Here is a 16,889-nt window from a genome sequence, read left to right on the forward strand (position 1 = left end):
CTCGTTGCATTGCATCTATAATTACTATCATTAAAAACGGCAAGCCTGCTGACATTTCTTATCATCTCTCCTTTTTGGATTAAGGGTTGATACGAGCCCCTTCCCATTCCAACAAAAGACAAAACCAAGAAATTATGCTAAGAATTTACATGCTTTTCATATGTGAAACCTTAAGTTACATCATCTAGAGGCCATTTCATGTCAGGTCTCTGCCTGGAGGCTGGCTACAACTGTGGAGGGAAAAAAAAACTTACTTTTCATAGAGCAGCCCTAAAAGGCAGCTTCAGCATCACCTTCATGTTGAGCGGCCCCATGTAGCACTCTCCGGATCCAATGGAGGCAGGGCAACTGATGCTGTAACGCCACCATCATAAATATGTAGCAGAGCAATGGCCATCTTCCCTACCCATAATCCCCCACACACCTCTGTGTTTCCCAGAACAGTTCCAGCTGCATGGGGGATTATGGGTAGGGAAGACAACCATTGCTCTGCTGCATTTTGAGCTGCAGGGAGCGGCTTAGAAGGCCAAAGTGGCCCAGTGAGGCTGTTACAGCCTGCACCGGCCACCCCCTGACGGCTCCCACTGGCCCTTGCTGCCTTGACGGCTCCTGCCGGCCCCCGATGCCTGACTGCTCCCGCCGGCCCCAGCTGCCCTGATAGCTCCCGCCGGCCCTCGGTCCCATGACGGCTCCTTCCGGTCTCCGTTGCCTGACAGCTCCCACCCACCGCCCCTGCCTTGAGGGGGTCATGGAGAAAGAAGGGTGAGTGGGGAGATGGGTCGCAGGCTGACGGCTTCATCAGCCAGCCACTTGCAGCTGCTGTATATTCATGTGAGGCGGCGGAGCGTTGTGCTCCACTGATTATCCTTCCCGGAGAAGGGTTGGATTCGGTTGGTGCCTTAGAGCCGCTATGGCACATACAGAAAGGTAAGTGTCCCGATGTAAGGGCAAAGAACCTCCACCTTGCTTGAAAGGGCCTACTGAGTACAGCTAATCAAATGACTTCTTTGAAACGCAAATGTTGAAGAACAGAAAGGTTCTGCCTGTGTTCCAGGCAATGTTTATTCCTTGAGCCACATCACTAAATAAACAATTGCAGTCATTGTCATGTTGCTGCTTTTGGGAATCTGCAGTGTGCAAAGTGGCTGAAAAACTTTGTTGTGGTATGCTTTGAGAGATTAGTCCTTGAAAATAATGTTGCCTTGTCAGTGATACACATGCATCAATATGGCATCACTAACCTCAGCAGTTATTACTTTGGTGTGTGTTTGTCTTTTGCAGATCAGTGACAGAGGATGTGGGCATGGACATCCCCTTTGATGAGGGTGCGCTAAGTCCCTTAGCTGAAGATAGCAGACCTGGTAAGAAGAGTCCGTTTAATTCAATTTATAAATAATTCAGCAAAATAATGTGCTGAGAATTAATAGTATGGTATTATTATTTTGTGTGACCTAAAATTTAAAGACAATGCTAAGTCAGAAAGCTGGCAGGTGTGAAAGAATGAGTTATTTACATAGAATAAATCGCTTTCATTTTCTTCCTGTTTATTTTGTTCTTTTTAAATGCTGATGTGGCCTGTACTTAAAACTTGGAATCACTTGAAGCTGATATATAAAGAACAAATTCATATATAGTTATTTTACAATTTGATATTTTGATCTAAACCTTTTTTATTAGTTGTGTTCACAACTGAGACTGTACCCATGGCTTCTCCCTCTTGACCCTGTATAAAAGCCCCAACACCATAACCCCTCCCCAGAAAGCCTGGGTCACTGCATCAATTTTATTTACAATAATTTTTTTCCAACAATGGAACAGCTCTTGAAGCTTGATAAGATGGAGATCGATCCACAATCGCCAGAGGCCTCAGACTGCTTTGAACTCTGGCTATACTGCTTTGAGGTCTTTCTACAGACCCACTGGAGTTGTGGCTATGGAGGCAAACAAGCTGCACTACTCTTCTCCCGGGTCAGACATCAAGTGTTCCTAATAGTCAGGGACGCGTCAATATACACAAGGCAATGAATATACTCAAGGACCAGTTCAGGGAGAAAGTCAATGAGGTATATGCCAGGCACATGCTGGCTACCCACAGTCAGTGACCGGGTGAATCAAGCGAGGAATTCCTTTGGGCCCTGCAGGGACTTGCCCAAGCGCGTAACTTCTAGTTGGCGTCAGCCACCTGAAACATGGAGAACATAACTGGGACACCTATGTTTCAGGCATCAGGTCAGACGACATGCGCCAGAGGCTACTTGGGTAGAGTAAGTTGGACTTGAAAGAAGCAATTGACCTCGTGAAATTGCTGGAGATCGGCCTCCATAACATGGAAGCTTACTCAGCGAATGACGCAGGGTCCGCACGTGGGCCGCCATCTTGCGATGCGGATTTCCAGACCAGCAGCCTGCTGCCACGTTCGATAAATGAACCCACCACAGCCACAGTTTCCCAGGAACACCCAAAGTGCTACTTTTGTGACCAACCAAAGCACCCCGGAAAACAGTACCTGGCGAAATGCAGAAAAAAGAAACATTACGTGAAGGTATGTCGATCTCAGCTGCCTTCCAGTCCCAGCACCACCGCGTGTGGAGCATGGGAGCCGCCATATTGGCAGCCATCATCTTCCAGGGCAACCACGCTACAACATAGTGACCGCCATCTTGAAAGCTGCCAACTTCCAGTGATAATTGCTCCCCCACATCAGTGCTGCCATTATGCTCCCAGACTACAAGTCAACATGGGCCAGAGCACGAACTGACACTAGCCTCTGTGGTGCTGGACCAAAATAGTCCACATCACTCTCCCAATCTATGATGGACATCTCAATCAACGATCAGGTGACAAGATGCCTTTTTGATAGCAGGAGCACTGAGAGCTTTATCCACCCTGATATGGTGCAGCGCTACTCCCTTAAAGCAAAGCCAGTAAGTTATAAAATTGCCCTGGCCTCAAAGTCTCACTCAGCAGAGATCCTCAACTACACCACCATTACACTGACCGTGCGGAGCTTGACTTACAGGGACTTTAAACTCTTCATCATGCCACAGCCCTGCGCACCAGAGCTGCTGGGGTTGGACTTTCAGTGCCACTTAAAGAATATTACAATGCAATACGATGGTCCCCTTGCCCCCCCCCCTCAACCCGCCTATGGTCAGCAACCCACAGTTCGTCAGCACGTGGTCCTGCCACCACACATCCCCCACCAGCACAACCATATTGATCCCCCACCGCTGTTCATGAACCGCACCTCCATCTGTAAACCAGTCGCTACAAAAAGCAGGCGATATAGTGAAGAGGACAGGGCATTTATTAAAGCGGAGGTCTGGCAACTCCTGAATGAGGGGATCATTGAGGCCAGTACCAGCTTGTGGAGAGCCCAAGTGGTGGTGGTCAAGGATGGGGGTAAACACAGAATGATGATTGATTATAGCCAGAATATTAACCTGTATATGCAGCTGGATGCGTACCCCCTCATATTGCGGACATGGTCAATCAAATTGCCCAATATCGTGTGTTCTCCATGATCGACTTTAAATTTGCCTACCACCAGCTCCCCATCCGCCTGGAGGACTGCAATACACCACCTTCGAGGCAGATGGCTGCCTCTACCATTTCCTCAGGATCCCCTTTGGTGTTACCAATGGTGTCTCCGTCTTCCAGTGGGAGATAGACCGGATGGTGGACCAAAATGACCTGTGTGTCGCCTTCCCCTATCTGGATAACATCACAATTTGCGGCCACGACTTGCAAGATCATGACACCAACCGTCAGAAATTCCTCACAACTGCCAAACACCTACATCTAACCTAAAACAGGGATAAATGAGTTTTCTGCACTACCTGCCTGGTGATCTTTGACTGTGTTGTGGAGAGTGGAGTCATTGGCCCTGACACTGACTGCATGCACCCACTGCTAGAGCTCTCCCTTCCCCTTGCCTCAAGGCCCTGAAAAGGAGCCTGGGGTTCTTTTCCTGCTACACCCAGTTGGTGCCTAATTATGCGAACAAAGCCCACTCCCTTATCAAGTCCACATCCTTCCCCCTGACAAAAGAGGCCCAGGTAGCCTTCAGTGGCATAAAAGAAGACATCCCTAAAGCCGCAACGAATGTAGTGGATGAATTTGCCCTGTTTCAGGTTGAGAGCGGCGCGCCCGATTTCGCCCTGGCCGGCACCCTGAACCAGGCAGGTTGCCCCATGGCCGCCTTCTTCCATACCCTCCAGGGCCCTGAATTCTGACACTCCTCCATTGAGAAGGAGGCTGATAATTTAATTTGTATAGATGGCCTAAATTATTATCTAGTCTAATACCTATGTATCGGATTGCTTGTGTTTGCCATTTAAATGGTGATTCTTTCTTAAACTTTGTGAAATCTGCATTATTCATTGGCATCGCCTCACTTTTATTTGCGTTGATCTTCTACCCCAATATTTCTCCGTTTTCCTTCAATTTCTTATGTAATTCTTTTATTGATAATTCTGGTTCTGTTAAGTATACTATGACATCATCTGCAAATAAACTGATTTTATATTCCTTCTCTTTTATTTTTATCCCTTTTATTTTATTTTTTGTTCCTATCAGATCAGCCAAGGGTTCTATAGCTAAAGCGAACAGTGAGGGAGATAGTGGACATCCCTGCCTAGTTGACCTGCTTAAATATAATTTAAAAAAATAAAGTCACAGTATTCGAACAAATTTGGGAACTATACAAGGAACACAACAGAGAGCTATACATGGACCTCCACCCCCTAAAATAATAGAATGAGAGGACGAATTGAACTGACCCAGTGTGTAAAAGTAGATGACACAATTTTCTTGTTTATTTTCATTGTGTGATGACATTGTTTAATGGGTTTATTGTATTGTATATGTTGAACGTTTAGTGGGTTTGGAGGGGGGTGGGAAGGAGGGAGGGAAAGGAGGGGGGAAAAGGGGAGAAAATGACACTGTGTATATTCAAGAGGGAAATGTTTGTCTGTATTTTGATTAATATGGTTCATAGTGTGAAAAATTTTAAAAAATTAAAAGAAAAATAAATAAATAAATTAAGGGGGAAAAAAAGAGAAGGAGGCTTAGGCAATAGCTGAGGCGGTCCAGCACTGGAGCTATTACCTGGCCGGCAGACATTTTACCCTGCTCACGGACCAATGGGCTGTGGCATTCATGTATAACAACAAACAGCGGGGGAAGATAAAGAATGATAAAATTTTGAACTGAAGGATCGAACTCTCCACCTATAACTATAATATCCTGCATCAGCCAGGAAAGCTCAATGAGCCACCTGATGCCCTGTCCTGAGGGACATGCCAGAGTACAGATAGACTGCCTAAAAACCCTCCACAATGACTTCTGCCACCCCAGTGTCACGAGATGTTTCCGCTTCATCAAATCTCATAACCTACCGTACAATATCGGGGATGTCAGAGACAAGACCAGGGACTTGCACGGAGTGCAAACTGCACTTCTACCAACCAGAGAGTGTGCACCTGGTGAAAGCCAAATGTCCTTTTGAACATCTGAGTTTGGATTTCAAGGGCCCCCTTCCCTCCACCAACCACAATGTCTATTTCCTCACGGTCATCGATGGGTAGTCACGTTTCCCCTTTGCCATCCCCTATGCAGACATGACCACCACCACCACAGTCATCAGGGCACTTCGCAACTTGTTCACTTTAATTGGGTACCCGTCATATGTCCACAGCGACTGGGGGTTCCTCATTCATGAGCGATAAGCTTCACCAATTCCTACTGGCCAGTGGTATCGCCACCAACAGGACCACTAGTTATAACCCCCGAAGGAACAGCCAGGTGGAGAGGAAGAACACCACTGTGTGGAAGGCCATCCTCCCTGCCCTTAAGTCCAGGGGATTGCCAGTCTCTCACTTGCAGGAGGAACCTCCTTTTTTTGAAAATTTTATGTATCATTTGTATCAATACAGACAAAAAAATTTAATAATAATTAATCATTTGATCATACATAGTGATTCAAAAAAAAGAACAGATTTTTCTCCCAAACCTCCCTCTCTCCCAAAAGTAAGAAAAAAAGGAAGAAAAGAAACAATAGCCCTAGCATATATGTATTCATTAATTAGTATTATAATTTCTAATTGAGAGGAGTGGAAGAAGTGGACGGAAATTTATTCATAAAATCAATATATGGTTTCCAAATGCTATAAAAAATTTCAACTTGATTCCTCACACTATATGTAATTTTTTTCTGAAGGTATACAATTTTGCATTTCACTATGCCATCTACTTAATAATACTTCATTATCAGCTTTCCATGTTATCACCATATATTTCTTTGCAGTCGCTATTGCTATATTTTTAAAATTTTCTTGGCATTTATCCAATTTCAATTTTGTATCCTTTTCAGATATATATACCCAAATAAAAAGTGTTTTGGATCCTTTTGTATCTTTATCTTCATAATTTGTCCTAAGAATAGACTCAAATCATTCCAAAACCTTTCTACTTTTTCACAAGACCACACTGAATTTTAAAAAGTCCCTATTTCTTTTGTACATCGAAAACACTTATATAAATAATTAGGATTAAGTCCGTTTAATTTATTTGGCATATAATATAATTGATGGAGGAAATAATATTGAACCATTTGGTATCTAGCATTAACTGTTTTCATAACACTTTCTTGAGCAGGAGGTCCTTCCTGAAGCGCTGCACACTGTTATGTACTACCACCAATGCTATCCCTCATGAATGAATGTTCTCCTTCCCCAGGAAGTCCGCACTGGGGACTACTCTGCCATCTTGGTTTATGTCCCCAGTGCCAGTCCTGCTATGGATGCATGTGAGGGGCCATAAAACTGACCAACAGGTAGAAAGGATCCATGTGAACCCCCCAATATGCATACGTGGCCTACCCAGATGGCATGAGGAAACTGTCTCCATCTGGGACCTTGCATATGAGGAAGGAGCACACCCACCAAATAGTACCATCTTTCCCATAGACACACACTACATACTATGGCACCCTAGCACCGCCCCAGTCACTCCGGTCGAGTCACCAAGCCCCCAGTAGGTCGATACTGCACTGGAGGTCCAGAATAAAACAACAGCCCCAGCTATGGTAGAGCAACTGATTCTCTGCTGGCCACAACAGAAGACCAGGCCGCTGGACAGACTTAACCTGTAAGACTTTGTGCCCCACATCACCCCGCCTGACAAAATTTCTTTAAAAAAAGGGTCAATGTGGTGAACTGCTGTACACTCATTAATCTGGCTCTGTCCTGTTCAGTGACTGTACCCGTGGCTTCTCCCTCTTGGCCCTGTATAAAGGCTCCAACATCATAACCCTCACCAGAAAGCCTGGGTCACAGCTCAGGATGACCTTCACGTTTATTGTAGATAAAAGCCTATTGTTCTGTAGCTCGATTCATTTGAGTTATTGATAGTGCATCAAGCATTTCAGCTAAATTTCTCCATTGGTATCTTGTTTAGTGCATTGAACTATAGCCCCATATATAGTGAATACTTCAATGTCGTGAAACATCCCAAAATATAAAACATTACAGAACAGTAAAATATCTTCGGCCCTCAATGTTGTGCTGGCCTATGTATTCCTACCAAAAGAAAAATTAAACCCTTCCCACCTCGTAACCCTTTATTTTTTCATTCATCCATGTACCTGTCAAAGAGTCTCTTAAATGATGCTAATGTTTCAACCTTCATCACCATCCTTGGCGAGGCATTCCAGGCACTCACAAATCACTGTGTGGAAAATTTTGCCCCTGATGTCTCCCCTTAACTTTCCTTCCTTCACTTTGCAGAGATGTACCCTGGTGTTTGCTATTCCTGCCCTGGGGGGAAAAAAGGTGCTGGCTGTCTCTCAGAATCTTAACTCTCTCATCTTTCTTCACTCCAAAGATAAAAGTCCCAGCTCTGCTAACTTTGCTTCATAAGACTTATTTTCAAATCCACGCAACATCCTGGCAAATCTCCTCTGCACCCTTTCCTCGAGGTGAGCATTCCTAGACATGGTGACTCTGAGCTACATTAGAAACTGGAGATGGATTTTAAGGACTGGCATAAAGGAGGAGAATAAACTAGAAATGTTTAGGAAGGACATTTAGAGTATTTAGTACCGTACCACGTGTTCCATTAGCCCCTGTCCCTGTCTTTCTTTTTCCTCGTAGCTCTGTCTCCCTTCCACCAGGTCTTCACCATCTTCCCTTTCTCCTGTTGAAGAGATATATTTTTTTGCTCCTGCCTTCTCCCTCTACCATTTCTCAGCTTCTTTCTCTTCTAACCTCCCACCTGTATTCACCAATAAACTCTCACCTGTTGTAGCCTCTGCTCCTTTCCTTTCCCACCACTCTGCCTACCTTTTTTATTCAGATGTCTGCCTAATTTTTGACACTCTTGACGAAGGGCTCAGACCCAAATGATCAAGTTCCATTTACTTTGTACGGATGCTCCTTGGCCTGCTGAGGTTTCCAGCACTTATGTGCAATGTGTTAGACACAAGCAACAGAAGATTTTTTTGGTTTCCCTGCCAATGTTTTTAATTTATATGTTTGGATGTTTAAATAAACTTTGCAAACAAAATTATTTGAGATTAAAAGCAAAGCATTCAATTACTTAGCTATTTTGCATATCCTGCGCATGACACATACTACACAAAATAATACGTTATGATTCCCACCAGCAATCTGGACAAAAGTAGTAAATGCACCCACACTATTGAACGGATGAGGTTTTCAAACAATTGCTTTATTACAGCTTTAGAGTAGTGGTTTTCCAACTTCCCCCCTAAACTCACAATAGACAATAGGTGCAGGCCCTTCAAGCCAGCACCGCCATTCATTGTGATCATGGCGGATCATCCACAATCAGTTCCCCGTTCCTACCTCCTCCCCATATCCCTTGACTCTAATGCATAAAATTTGCTGGAGGAATTCAGCAGGTTCTGCAACATCAAACAAAAGAAGACAAAGATGTATAACCAACAGCACTCCCTGCTGCTCTCAAGCTTTGCTTCCTATGGACACTGAAGGGCCTGCTGAGTTTCTCCAGCAATTTTGTGTATTTATTGCAATCACAATCTCTGCAGACATTCTTGTGTCACTTCCAAGTTATTAATTATTTTTTTGCTGACATTCTGATATTCTCATTATGCATTGCTTTTAGTGGTTGCTTTAATTTACAAAGGTCTACAATGAGTTGTATTACAAGCGCTAAAGCATATATTGTTGTCTTGAAAAGGCTTCTCCAGAAATTAGTTATTTTCAGGCAGGTCTATGTTATTTGGTAAACCAAATAGACAAATCATTTGTGAATATAACACAAAGCAAAGGTCCCAGCAACAGTTCCTTGTTGTCCAGTAACTATTGATGTTAAACCATGGGCCTATAATTCCCTAGTATATCCTTTGTATTTGGTCAATAAAGGTACCATGACACTTACAGTATTGTTCAGCTCCAGTTGCTTCATTATGGGAAGAATAAGGAAGCTTTAGAGAAGGTACAGAGGAGATATACCAGCATGATGCCTGCATATGAAGAAAAGTTGATTGAGCTATAACTTTTCTCTTTAGAGTTTTAGAGGATTAGAACCAACTTAATACGTGTATAATTTTATGAGAGCCATAGATAGGGGGGGGACAGTGAACAATTTTCCTAGAGCGACAGTGGCTTAGACAAGAGGATGTCCATTTATGGAGATACGATGCCCTCTATAATGTTTGGGAGAAATATATATATTTTTCCCTTCATTTGCCCTGTTCTCCACATTTTAAAATTTGTATCAAACAATTCACATGATTAAAGTGCACTTCCCAGATTTTATTCAAGGTTATTTGTATACATTTTGGTTTAACCCTGTAGAAATTACAGCACTTTTATACATAGTCCCCTCATTACAGGGCATCATAATATTTGGGACATAGCAGTTGTATGTAAATTTAGTACTTTGTTGCACATCCCTTGCCTGTAATAACTATGATCACCAGGTGCTAAGTCTTCACTGGTGATGCTCTGCCAGGCCTCTAATGCAGTCATCTTGTGATTACTCAGGCATGGATGTAAATCTTGGTCTCATCTGTCCACAAGACCTTTTTTCCAGAATTCTGCAGGCTCTTTTAAATCCTTCTTTGCAAACTGTAATCTGACATCCTGTTTCTGTGGCTAACTAATGGTTTGCATCTTGTGGTGTTCCCTTTGTAATTCTATTCATGTCTTCTACAGACAATAGTTAGTGACACATCCACAGCTGCTTCTGCAATTTTTTTTTCAGCTGTCAGATGAGTGTTTCAGGATTTTTCTTCTTCATGATGAGAATTCTTCTGCTATCAGCAGTGGAGTCTTCTTTGACCTACCTGTCCCTTTCGATTACCAGTATGCTCTTTCTTCTTAATGATGTTCCAGTTGACTTTGGTAAATCTAAGGTTTAGGCGATGTCTCTTACTGTTTTATTCTTGTTTTTCAGCCTCATAATGGCTTCTTTTACTTTTAATGGCACAACTCTGGTCCTCGTGTTGAAAAATGGCAACTACAGCCTCCAACGATGATCAAATGCTTAGAAGCAAGCCTAGCTCTCTTATCCCTGCACCAATGAAGCAAGTAAAAATACCTAACTATTCACAAGCACCTGTGAAGCCAAATGTCTCAAATGCTATGGTGCCCTGAAATAGGAAAACTATGTATAAAAAGTGCTGTAACATCCCATGGTCAAACCAAAATGTATAGAAATAAGCTTGAACAAAATCTGGAATTTGCACTTCAATTACATGTGAATTATTTGATTACCATTTTATAACTGTGGAACACAGGCAAATAAAGGAAAAAAATGGTGTCTTTGTCCCAAACATTATAGAGGCCATTGTAAATTTAGAGGAGTCATCGGACTTCATTGTTTTTTCTTACACAGAGAGTAGAGGGTGCCTGGAATGAATTGTTGGGGATGATATTGGAAACTTGCACATAGGGACATGTAAAAGACTCTTAGATCAGCACATGGATGTAAGAAAAATAAAGCGTTATGGATAATGAGGTTGAAATGGGTTTGATTGATCAGGCAGTAATTTTATCTAGGTCAGCAAAACATCATGGCCCAAAGGGCCTGTACAGTGCTATATAACCATATAACCATTTATGGAGCGGAAACAGGCCATGTTGGCCTTTCGAGTCCGCCCCGTTTCACTGATTTTGTGCGCCCTCTTCAGGCATTGGTCCCGGTAGACCTTCATTCAATAACGATGGACGAATTCAATCCAGGTGTAGTGTTCTATTTTCTATGTTTTATATGTGTTGTTCTACATTCATCTGGCATTGCATCTATAGCCAGAACATATTTTTAAAATTCTGCTTGAACCCCAGTAATCTCTTCCCTTTTCTTCCAGGCATCTCATTAAGTTTGGGGTTTATCAACCTTGAAGACCATTACTCTTACTATCTTCTCTCCAGCTTCTTAATTTTCATTATTCATCTCCTTGAATTCTCATATTATAATGACACTCTAGAGTCCATCATGAGCATAGATGAGAACTATTTATTAAAGACTTCACTTACATTCTCTGGCTAAATGCTATTTTTGTCCTTAATGATCCTATTCTTTTCCTGGTTATCCTCTTTCCCCTTCTATGTTTAAAATACTTTAGTCTTTCCCAGCTTCACTCTCTTTAACACTTCAGTCTTCTCAAATTTCTGTCCTCTTGATGTCTGTATTCAAAGTCTTCACTGCCATTCAGAATTCTCTCTCTCTATTTGGAGTCACCATGATACAGATTCTCAGAAGTCGATGGAGAGATTTTGTTTTTTCAAGGAGCTTTTGAGAATATTCTTAAAACATTTCCTCTGTCAACTCGCTGGTCTCTTCCCATGAAGAACTCAAATCTGCTTCAGGAGTTTGTGGCTTGATGTGCAACAACATAGCTGACTGACTGGAGCAAAGGAGTTCATGTTGGGGAAGTTAGCCTGGGAAATCGGGCTATTTTTATGGAGACAATGCAATGAAAGCGGATGTTAAAGGGTCAGGCTGCTGATCACAGCTGACACTGAGCAGGAGCCGGGGTGTGCTCAGAGCCGCCTCCTGTGCAGCTGTGTCCTTCAGGTGGCCAGCGTTGCGCTTTAAAAACTGCCACCTGAACAGCAATTTAAAGGGCCGCTTCTGCTTCTTCAGGCGCATTCTTAGCGTAGAATGCACCTGAAAAAGCCTATTGTGAGCAGACTAATTGGTTGATAATTAGCCAAATTGGTTTGGTTTTTTTTTGTGAATTGTATAAATGTGGGTAATGTTTCTCAGTCCAGCCAATAATTGAGTACAGGTGTTCAGTATATTGGTAGAATAATTGTTTTTGTCTCATAATTTTAATTGAATCCAATGTTCAAAGTTGTTTTTAGTTATTTTGAATAATTGTATTGACTATAGTCTTATTTCTTTGATGGTGGAGATTTGGAATCTCCTCCATTCCAATTATTCATGACTAGGTGCATCAAGACTGAAGAGGTTTGATCTCTTAATCATGGAATCAGTCAGCTTCATACATTGTTTGCTGTTTGTCTTCTTCGTTATAAAAGTAGTCCCAAGCTGCAGCTTTGTCAACTTGTTAACAACTTTTATGGTATTTTCTGCTGTTGGTCCCAACATACCCTTGCGTACTCTTCATTGAACCAGGATAATTCACTGCCTTCATTGCATTAAAATAAATGAGGGATATGGTCAGAAGGCTGAAGTTCATGCCAAAATATTTTTTGATTGTTGATGGTGGACTGCAGCAGCTCAGGCATCTCCAGGTTTGAGTTACCAGATATGTTCTGAATCTCTCCTGTTTAGCTCAATGATCCTGCTCAGATCATTGACCTCAGGCTGAACTAGATGTTGGATCGACTTTATTGATCGAAACAATTCATTGTCAAAGAATAGCTATTTCAAAGGAGCTCTTTCATATATTATTTATGGGGGTGTAATTTTAGATGGATATTTCTATTTTCCACTAGTGTTAGTGTCAGAAAATATTAATTATGAGGATTATGTGTATGAATAGAATATAGAAACAATACTCCACTGAACGAAGATATAGAATTTTGTAACACATTTTTCAAGCTTTCCCTTTAAATAAGGAAATATCTGAAGCTTTAACTTGAACAATTATTGTTCCATTGTTGATTAAATGTGTATATTAATTTGTCCGCAGGAGGGTGCTAAAGAGGGTAATTGTAAATCACACTAGTTGATTTTGCGACTCCTCTCATAATCATGAGTGCAACAAAGTGCCGAATTTTGATTTTTAAAAAGACATCTCGATAAGAAATTTTAATTATTTTCCCCTTTTTTTTTACTCAGCACCACCAAATTCACTGGATCTCAATGGAACTCATCCTGGGAAGAAAAAGCTTATCGCTCCTGAAATCAGTCTTTCTCTTGACCAAAGTGAAGAATCAGTACTTTCTGATGATAACCTTGATTCTCCCGAAGATCTTGACATCAATGTAGATGACCTTGAGACTCCAGATGAGGCAGATTCACTTGAATATTCAGGGCAGGGTAATGAACTGGAGTGGGAAGGTAAAAAACACATTTTGTTACCTTCTCTAGATAATTCTTCATAATTCTGCTTCAACTGTATTGGTGTTTTATTGATTTACTGTTTATGGATATGCTTTGCCAAGATGGTTAGTTTGCCACTTTAAATTTCCAAGTTATACCAAAAGAGCCAGTTTTATATTTCTTTTGTCAGTACTGCATTTATCTCATATTTTATCATCCTCAAAGGGATACCTTTGGCCAGTATATTGCAAGGTCATTAATGATAATTGATAACGAATTCATTGTCATAGAACATATTTGTTGCAGACAAACAGGTACTTTGTTTAAATTTTAAAAAAAGCAACCCAAATAATATAGATTACATCGTTGTACAAACAGATAGTAAATATTCACAGTAACAGACATGCAAGGGAAAAATCAGCATTTTACTGGCATTAGACGAGCCTTTTTGTGATGCTGGAGTGGTTTATGATAGGGTAGTTGGAAGATCAAGAGCCTGATAGCTGTTGGATAAATAGGTGCCTTGAAACCTTGAGGCTTCTGTACTTTCTTTCCAAAGGAAGCAGTAAGTAGTGGTTGTAACCTTTGTGTTGGGGTTCTTTATATCGTTTGCTGCCTCGCTAAGATGTCTTCAATAGATGAGAGGACAGAGCCTCTGATGGACTTGACTGTGTTTTGTTCCTTCTGCACTAAAACTATTATTCTAGTGCAGATTAACTTGTTAAAATTCTTAGTCTTTTACCTTTGGGTTGGTCTGTGTCTAATTTAAAAATATAATTGTTGGAATCTAATCTTAAGAGGGAAGTAATTTTGCATCAAAAAGGAGAAAAAGTCACTGTATATGTGTGAAAAAGAAAAAGTGTATATCATGGCTAATGTGATTTATGGTGTGAAAAATAAAAAATTTAAAAAATAAAAAAAAAAGAAGAAAATTGAATTGCAAATAGGATCATTTGTTCACGAATGGTCATGTGTCACCCATAAGGTGTAGGAAATGATGCATCTTCCATTAAATTGTGCTAATTTATTACTTCAATATCAAAAATCTGACCAGTTGATCTTGAAAATTTCTAGATGACCTGTAAGGCCAAAATAACAAGAAAAAGTACATCTGATACAGACAATAAAGGATAAGCGGAGATTTAATTGAGGTATATAAAATGAAGAGGGGGCTAAATGGGATTTTTTTTTCCAGGAGTGACAATAGCAAGGACCAGAGGATATGTGTTTAAGGTGAGTAGAGAAAAGTTTAGGGGAGACGTCGGAGAAAATGTTTTTAAAATGCAGAATGTGTTGGGTGGGGATGGTGGTGGAAGTTGGTACATTAGGAACATTGAAAAGACTATTAAATTAGCACATGGATGTAAGAAAATTACAGGGTTATGGATGTGAAGCAGGGAAGGATTAGATTGTAGTGGAGTAAGTTGATGGCATGACATCATAGCTGAAGTGCCTGTATTGTACTGTAATGTTCTATGATGTCTATTTCTGTTCTGTGAAAGAGTTTGATTGAAAGTCATGTGCTCATCTTTGGTTATACTGGACATTGAAGAGTTTGGTTTAACATTATAAAAGAGCTGCAGATTTAGCTTGAAATGGCATTTAGTATTTATCGTCTGTAATCAAAGAAATGTACATGGATTTACTGAGTACACAAAGGAATCTTTTAATCACTGAGCACTCACTTGCATAAAATGGGGTCATTGTCTCTCATGCATAAAATAAAAAAGAAAAAGAGGTATTCAGATTTCTAATTGTGTACATCTGTAAATGCTGTTCAGTGCTGAAAAAGAAAATACTTTCAGGCTTGTTGTCAAATTCTATTTTTTATAATAATGCTTTGTTCAAAATATTTTCATGCATGGATTTTCCGTTGTCTTGAAATGATCATGGATAACTGCTGATGAATATGTAACACATCGTTTTTGCCTGATATTTCTTTCCTTTCTTATTCATCTTGCCCATGCAAAAGGTAGCCAAAGGTATTTAATATCATTATGGCTTTCTGAAGGCTATAAAAATTTCCAGATATTTATCTTTTCAGAAAAGCAGTTGTTTAAATGTTGCCTGTACCAGGACTTTCTACATTTCTCAAGGATAGTAATTATCAACATGAGCTTGCTCGATATTTCAAACCATTTAGCATCCTGGAATTCTGGTTAAATTTGCACAGGAGCTGTGGCTGTAGTTCTCTAGAACCCAAAAATTAAGGAAATATCTTGTATGTTGTTGATTCCTGTTTTCACTAAACTGCTTTCACTTGGCTATTGAATGCATTCAGTTGTGTTACATTCAATAAATATTGACTGAATGGAAATAAGTAATGTAATATAACTTTATACTGCAAAAATCTTATGACAAGAATTTATATTTTTCAGAGAAATGGTTTATATATTTATCTAAGTCTAATATTTCAGTGCAGGATTTAGATTATTTATTTAAAATGGATAAACCAATTTGGCAAAGCAGTTGGTAGAGGAAAAAGAACAGATGATGTTAAATGTTGATTTGTAGAATCAGTTTACTGGTGATTCTTCTTGCAATTTATCATGAGAGAAATTGTGGTGCAGCATTTGTTTCAACAAGAAAAGTAATATTTGTAAATGAGAATGCTACTCTGGCATGTTTACTTGCAGTCGTTCACTTCTTTTGCAACCTCAACCATAATTCAAGTCCTTTTATCTGAAAATTGTGTACTTTTCAATTTACCTTGTATGGTGGTTCAGAAATTTGTTGGTATTTTCAGTTCTTTCACAGAGCTTAGTGTGACCTCTCCAGAAGATAATGGTATCTCTTGATTTATGTGGAATAATTGAGGAACACTTTCTTCATTGGTCCACAGATGCCCAGCAGAGAGAATGGTGTGATCTCATGCTATAAATTGGTTCCATTTGGTGGTGAAACATTAAATCCCCAATGTCTGAAACTTAAATCAAGTGGGTCATACCTATTCCCTCACCTATTTCCCTGTAGCCTATCCTCTCCCACATGCCCATGAACACCACCCTGAATGTCCTATCATCCACCTCAAAGTAACTTTTAGTAACTATTTACCTACCAACCAGTGCACCTTCAGATGAGGGATGAAATTGGTGCTTCTGAGGAAAAATTCTTGTGGTCATTTGAGGAATATACACCAAGAGGTCAGGTCTAAATCCAGATCATTGGGGCTGTGAGGCAGCAGGTCTAAATCCAGATCATTGGGGCTGTGAGGCAGCAGGTCTAAATCCAGATCATTGGGGCTGTGAGGCAACAGGTCTAAATCCAGATCATTGGGGCTGCGAGGCAGCAGGTCTAAATCCAGATCATTGGGGCTGTGAGGCAGCAGGTCTAAATCCAGATCATTGGGGCTGTGAGGCAGCAGGTCTAAATCCAGATCATTGGGG

The 16,889-nt window shown here is 40.8% G+C and overlaps 1 protein-coding gene across 13 annotated transcripts in view; it reads left to right on the forward strand.

Moving 5' to 3' along the window:
• LOC138760114 (protein prune homolog 2-like) overlaps positions 1 to 16,889 on the forward strand; it is a 134,884-nt gene that overhangs the window by 51,157 nt on the left and 66,838 nt on the right. For all 13 annotated transcript variants that reach the window (XM_069930502.1, XM_069930516.1, XM_069930517.1 and 10 more), the window contains 2 exons: positions 1,282 to 1,361; positions 13,300 to 13,521. In XM_069930502.1, the coding sequence (XP_069786603.1) occupies positions 1,282 to 1,361; positions 13,300 to 13,521 (302 nt within the window). The remainder of the gene's footprint in view (positions 1 to 1,281; positions 1,362 to 13,299; positions 13,522 to 16,889) is intronic.

This window comes from Narcine bancroftii, chromosome 1 (assembly GCF_036971445.1).
Source record: "Narcine bancroftii isolate sNarBan1 chromosome 1, sNarBan1.hap1, whole genome shotgun sequence".
NCBI classification, from domain to species: domain Eukaryota; kingdom Metazoa; phylum Chordata; class Chondrichthyes; order Torpediniformes; family Narcinidae; genus Narcine; species Narcine bancroftii.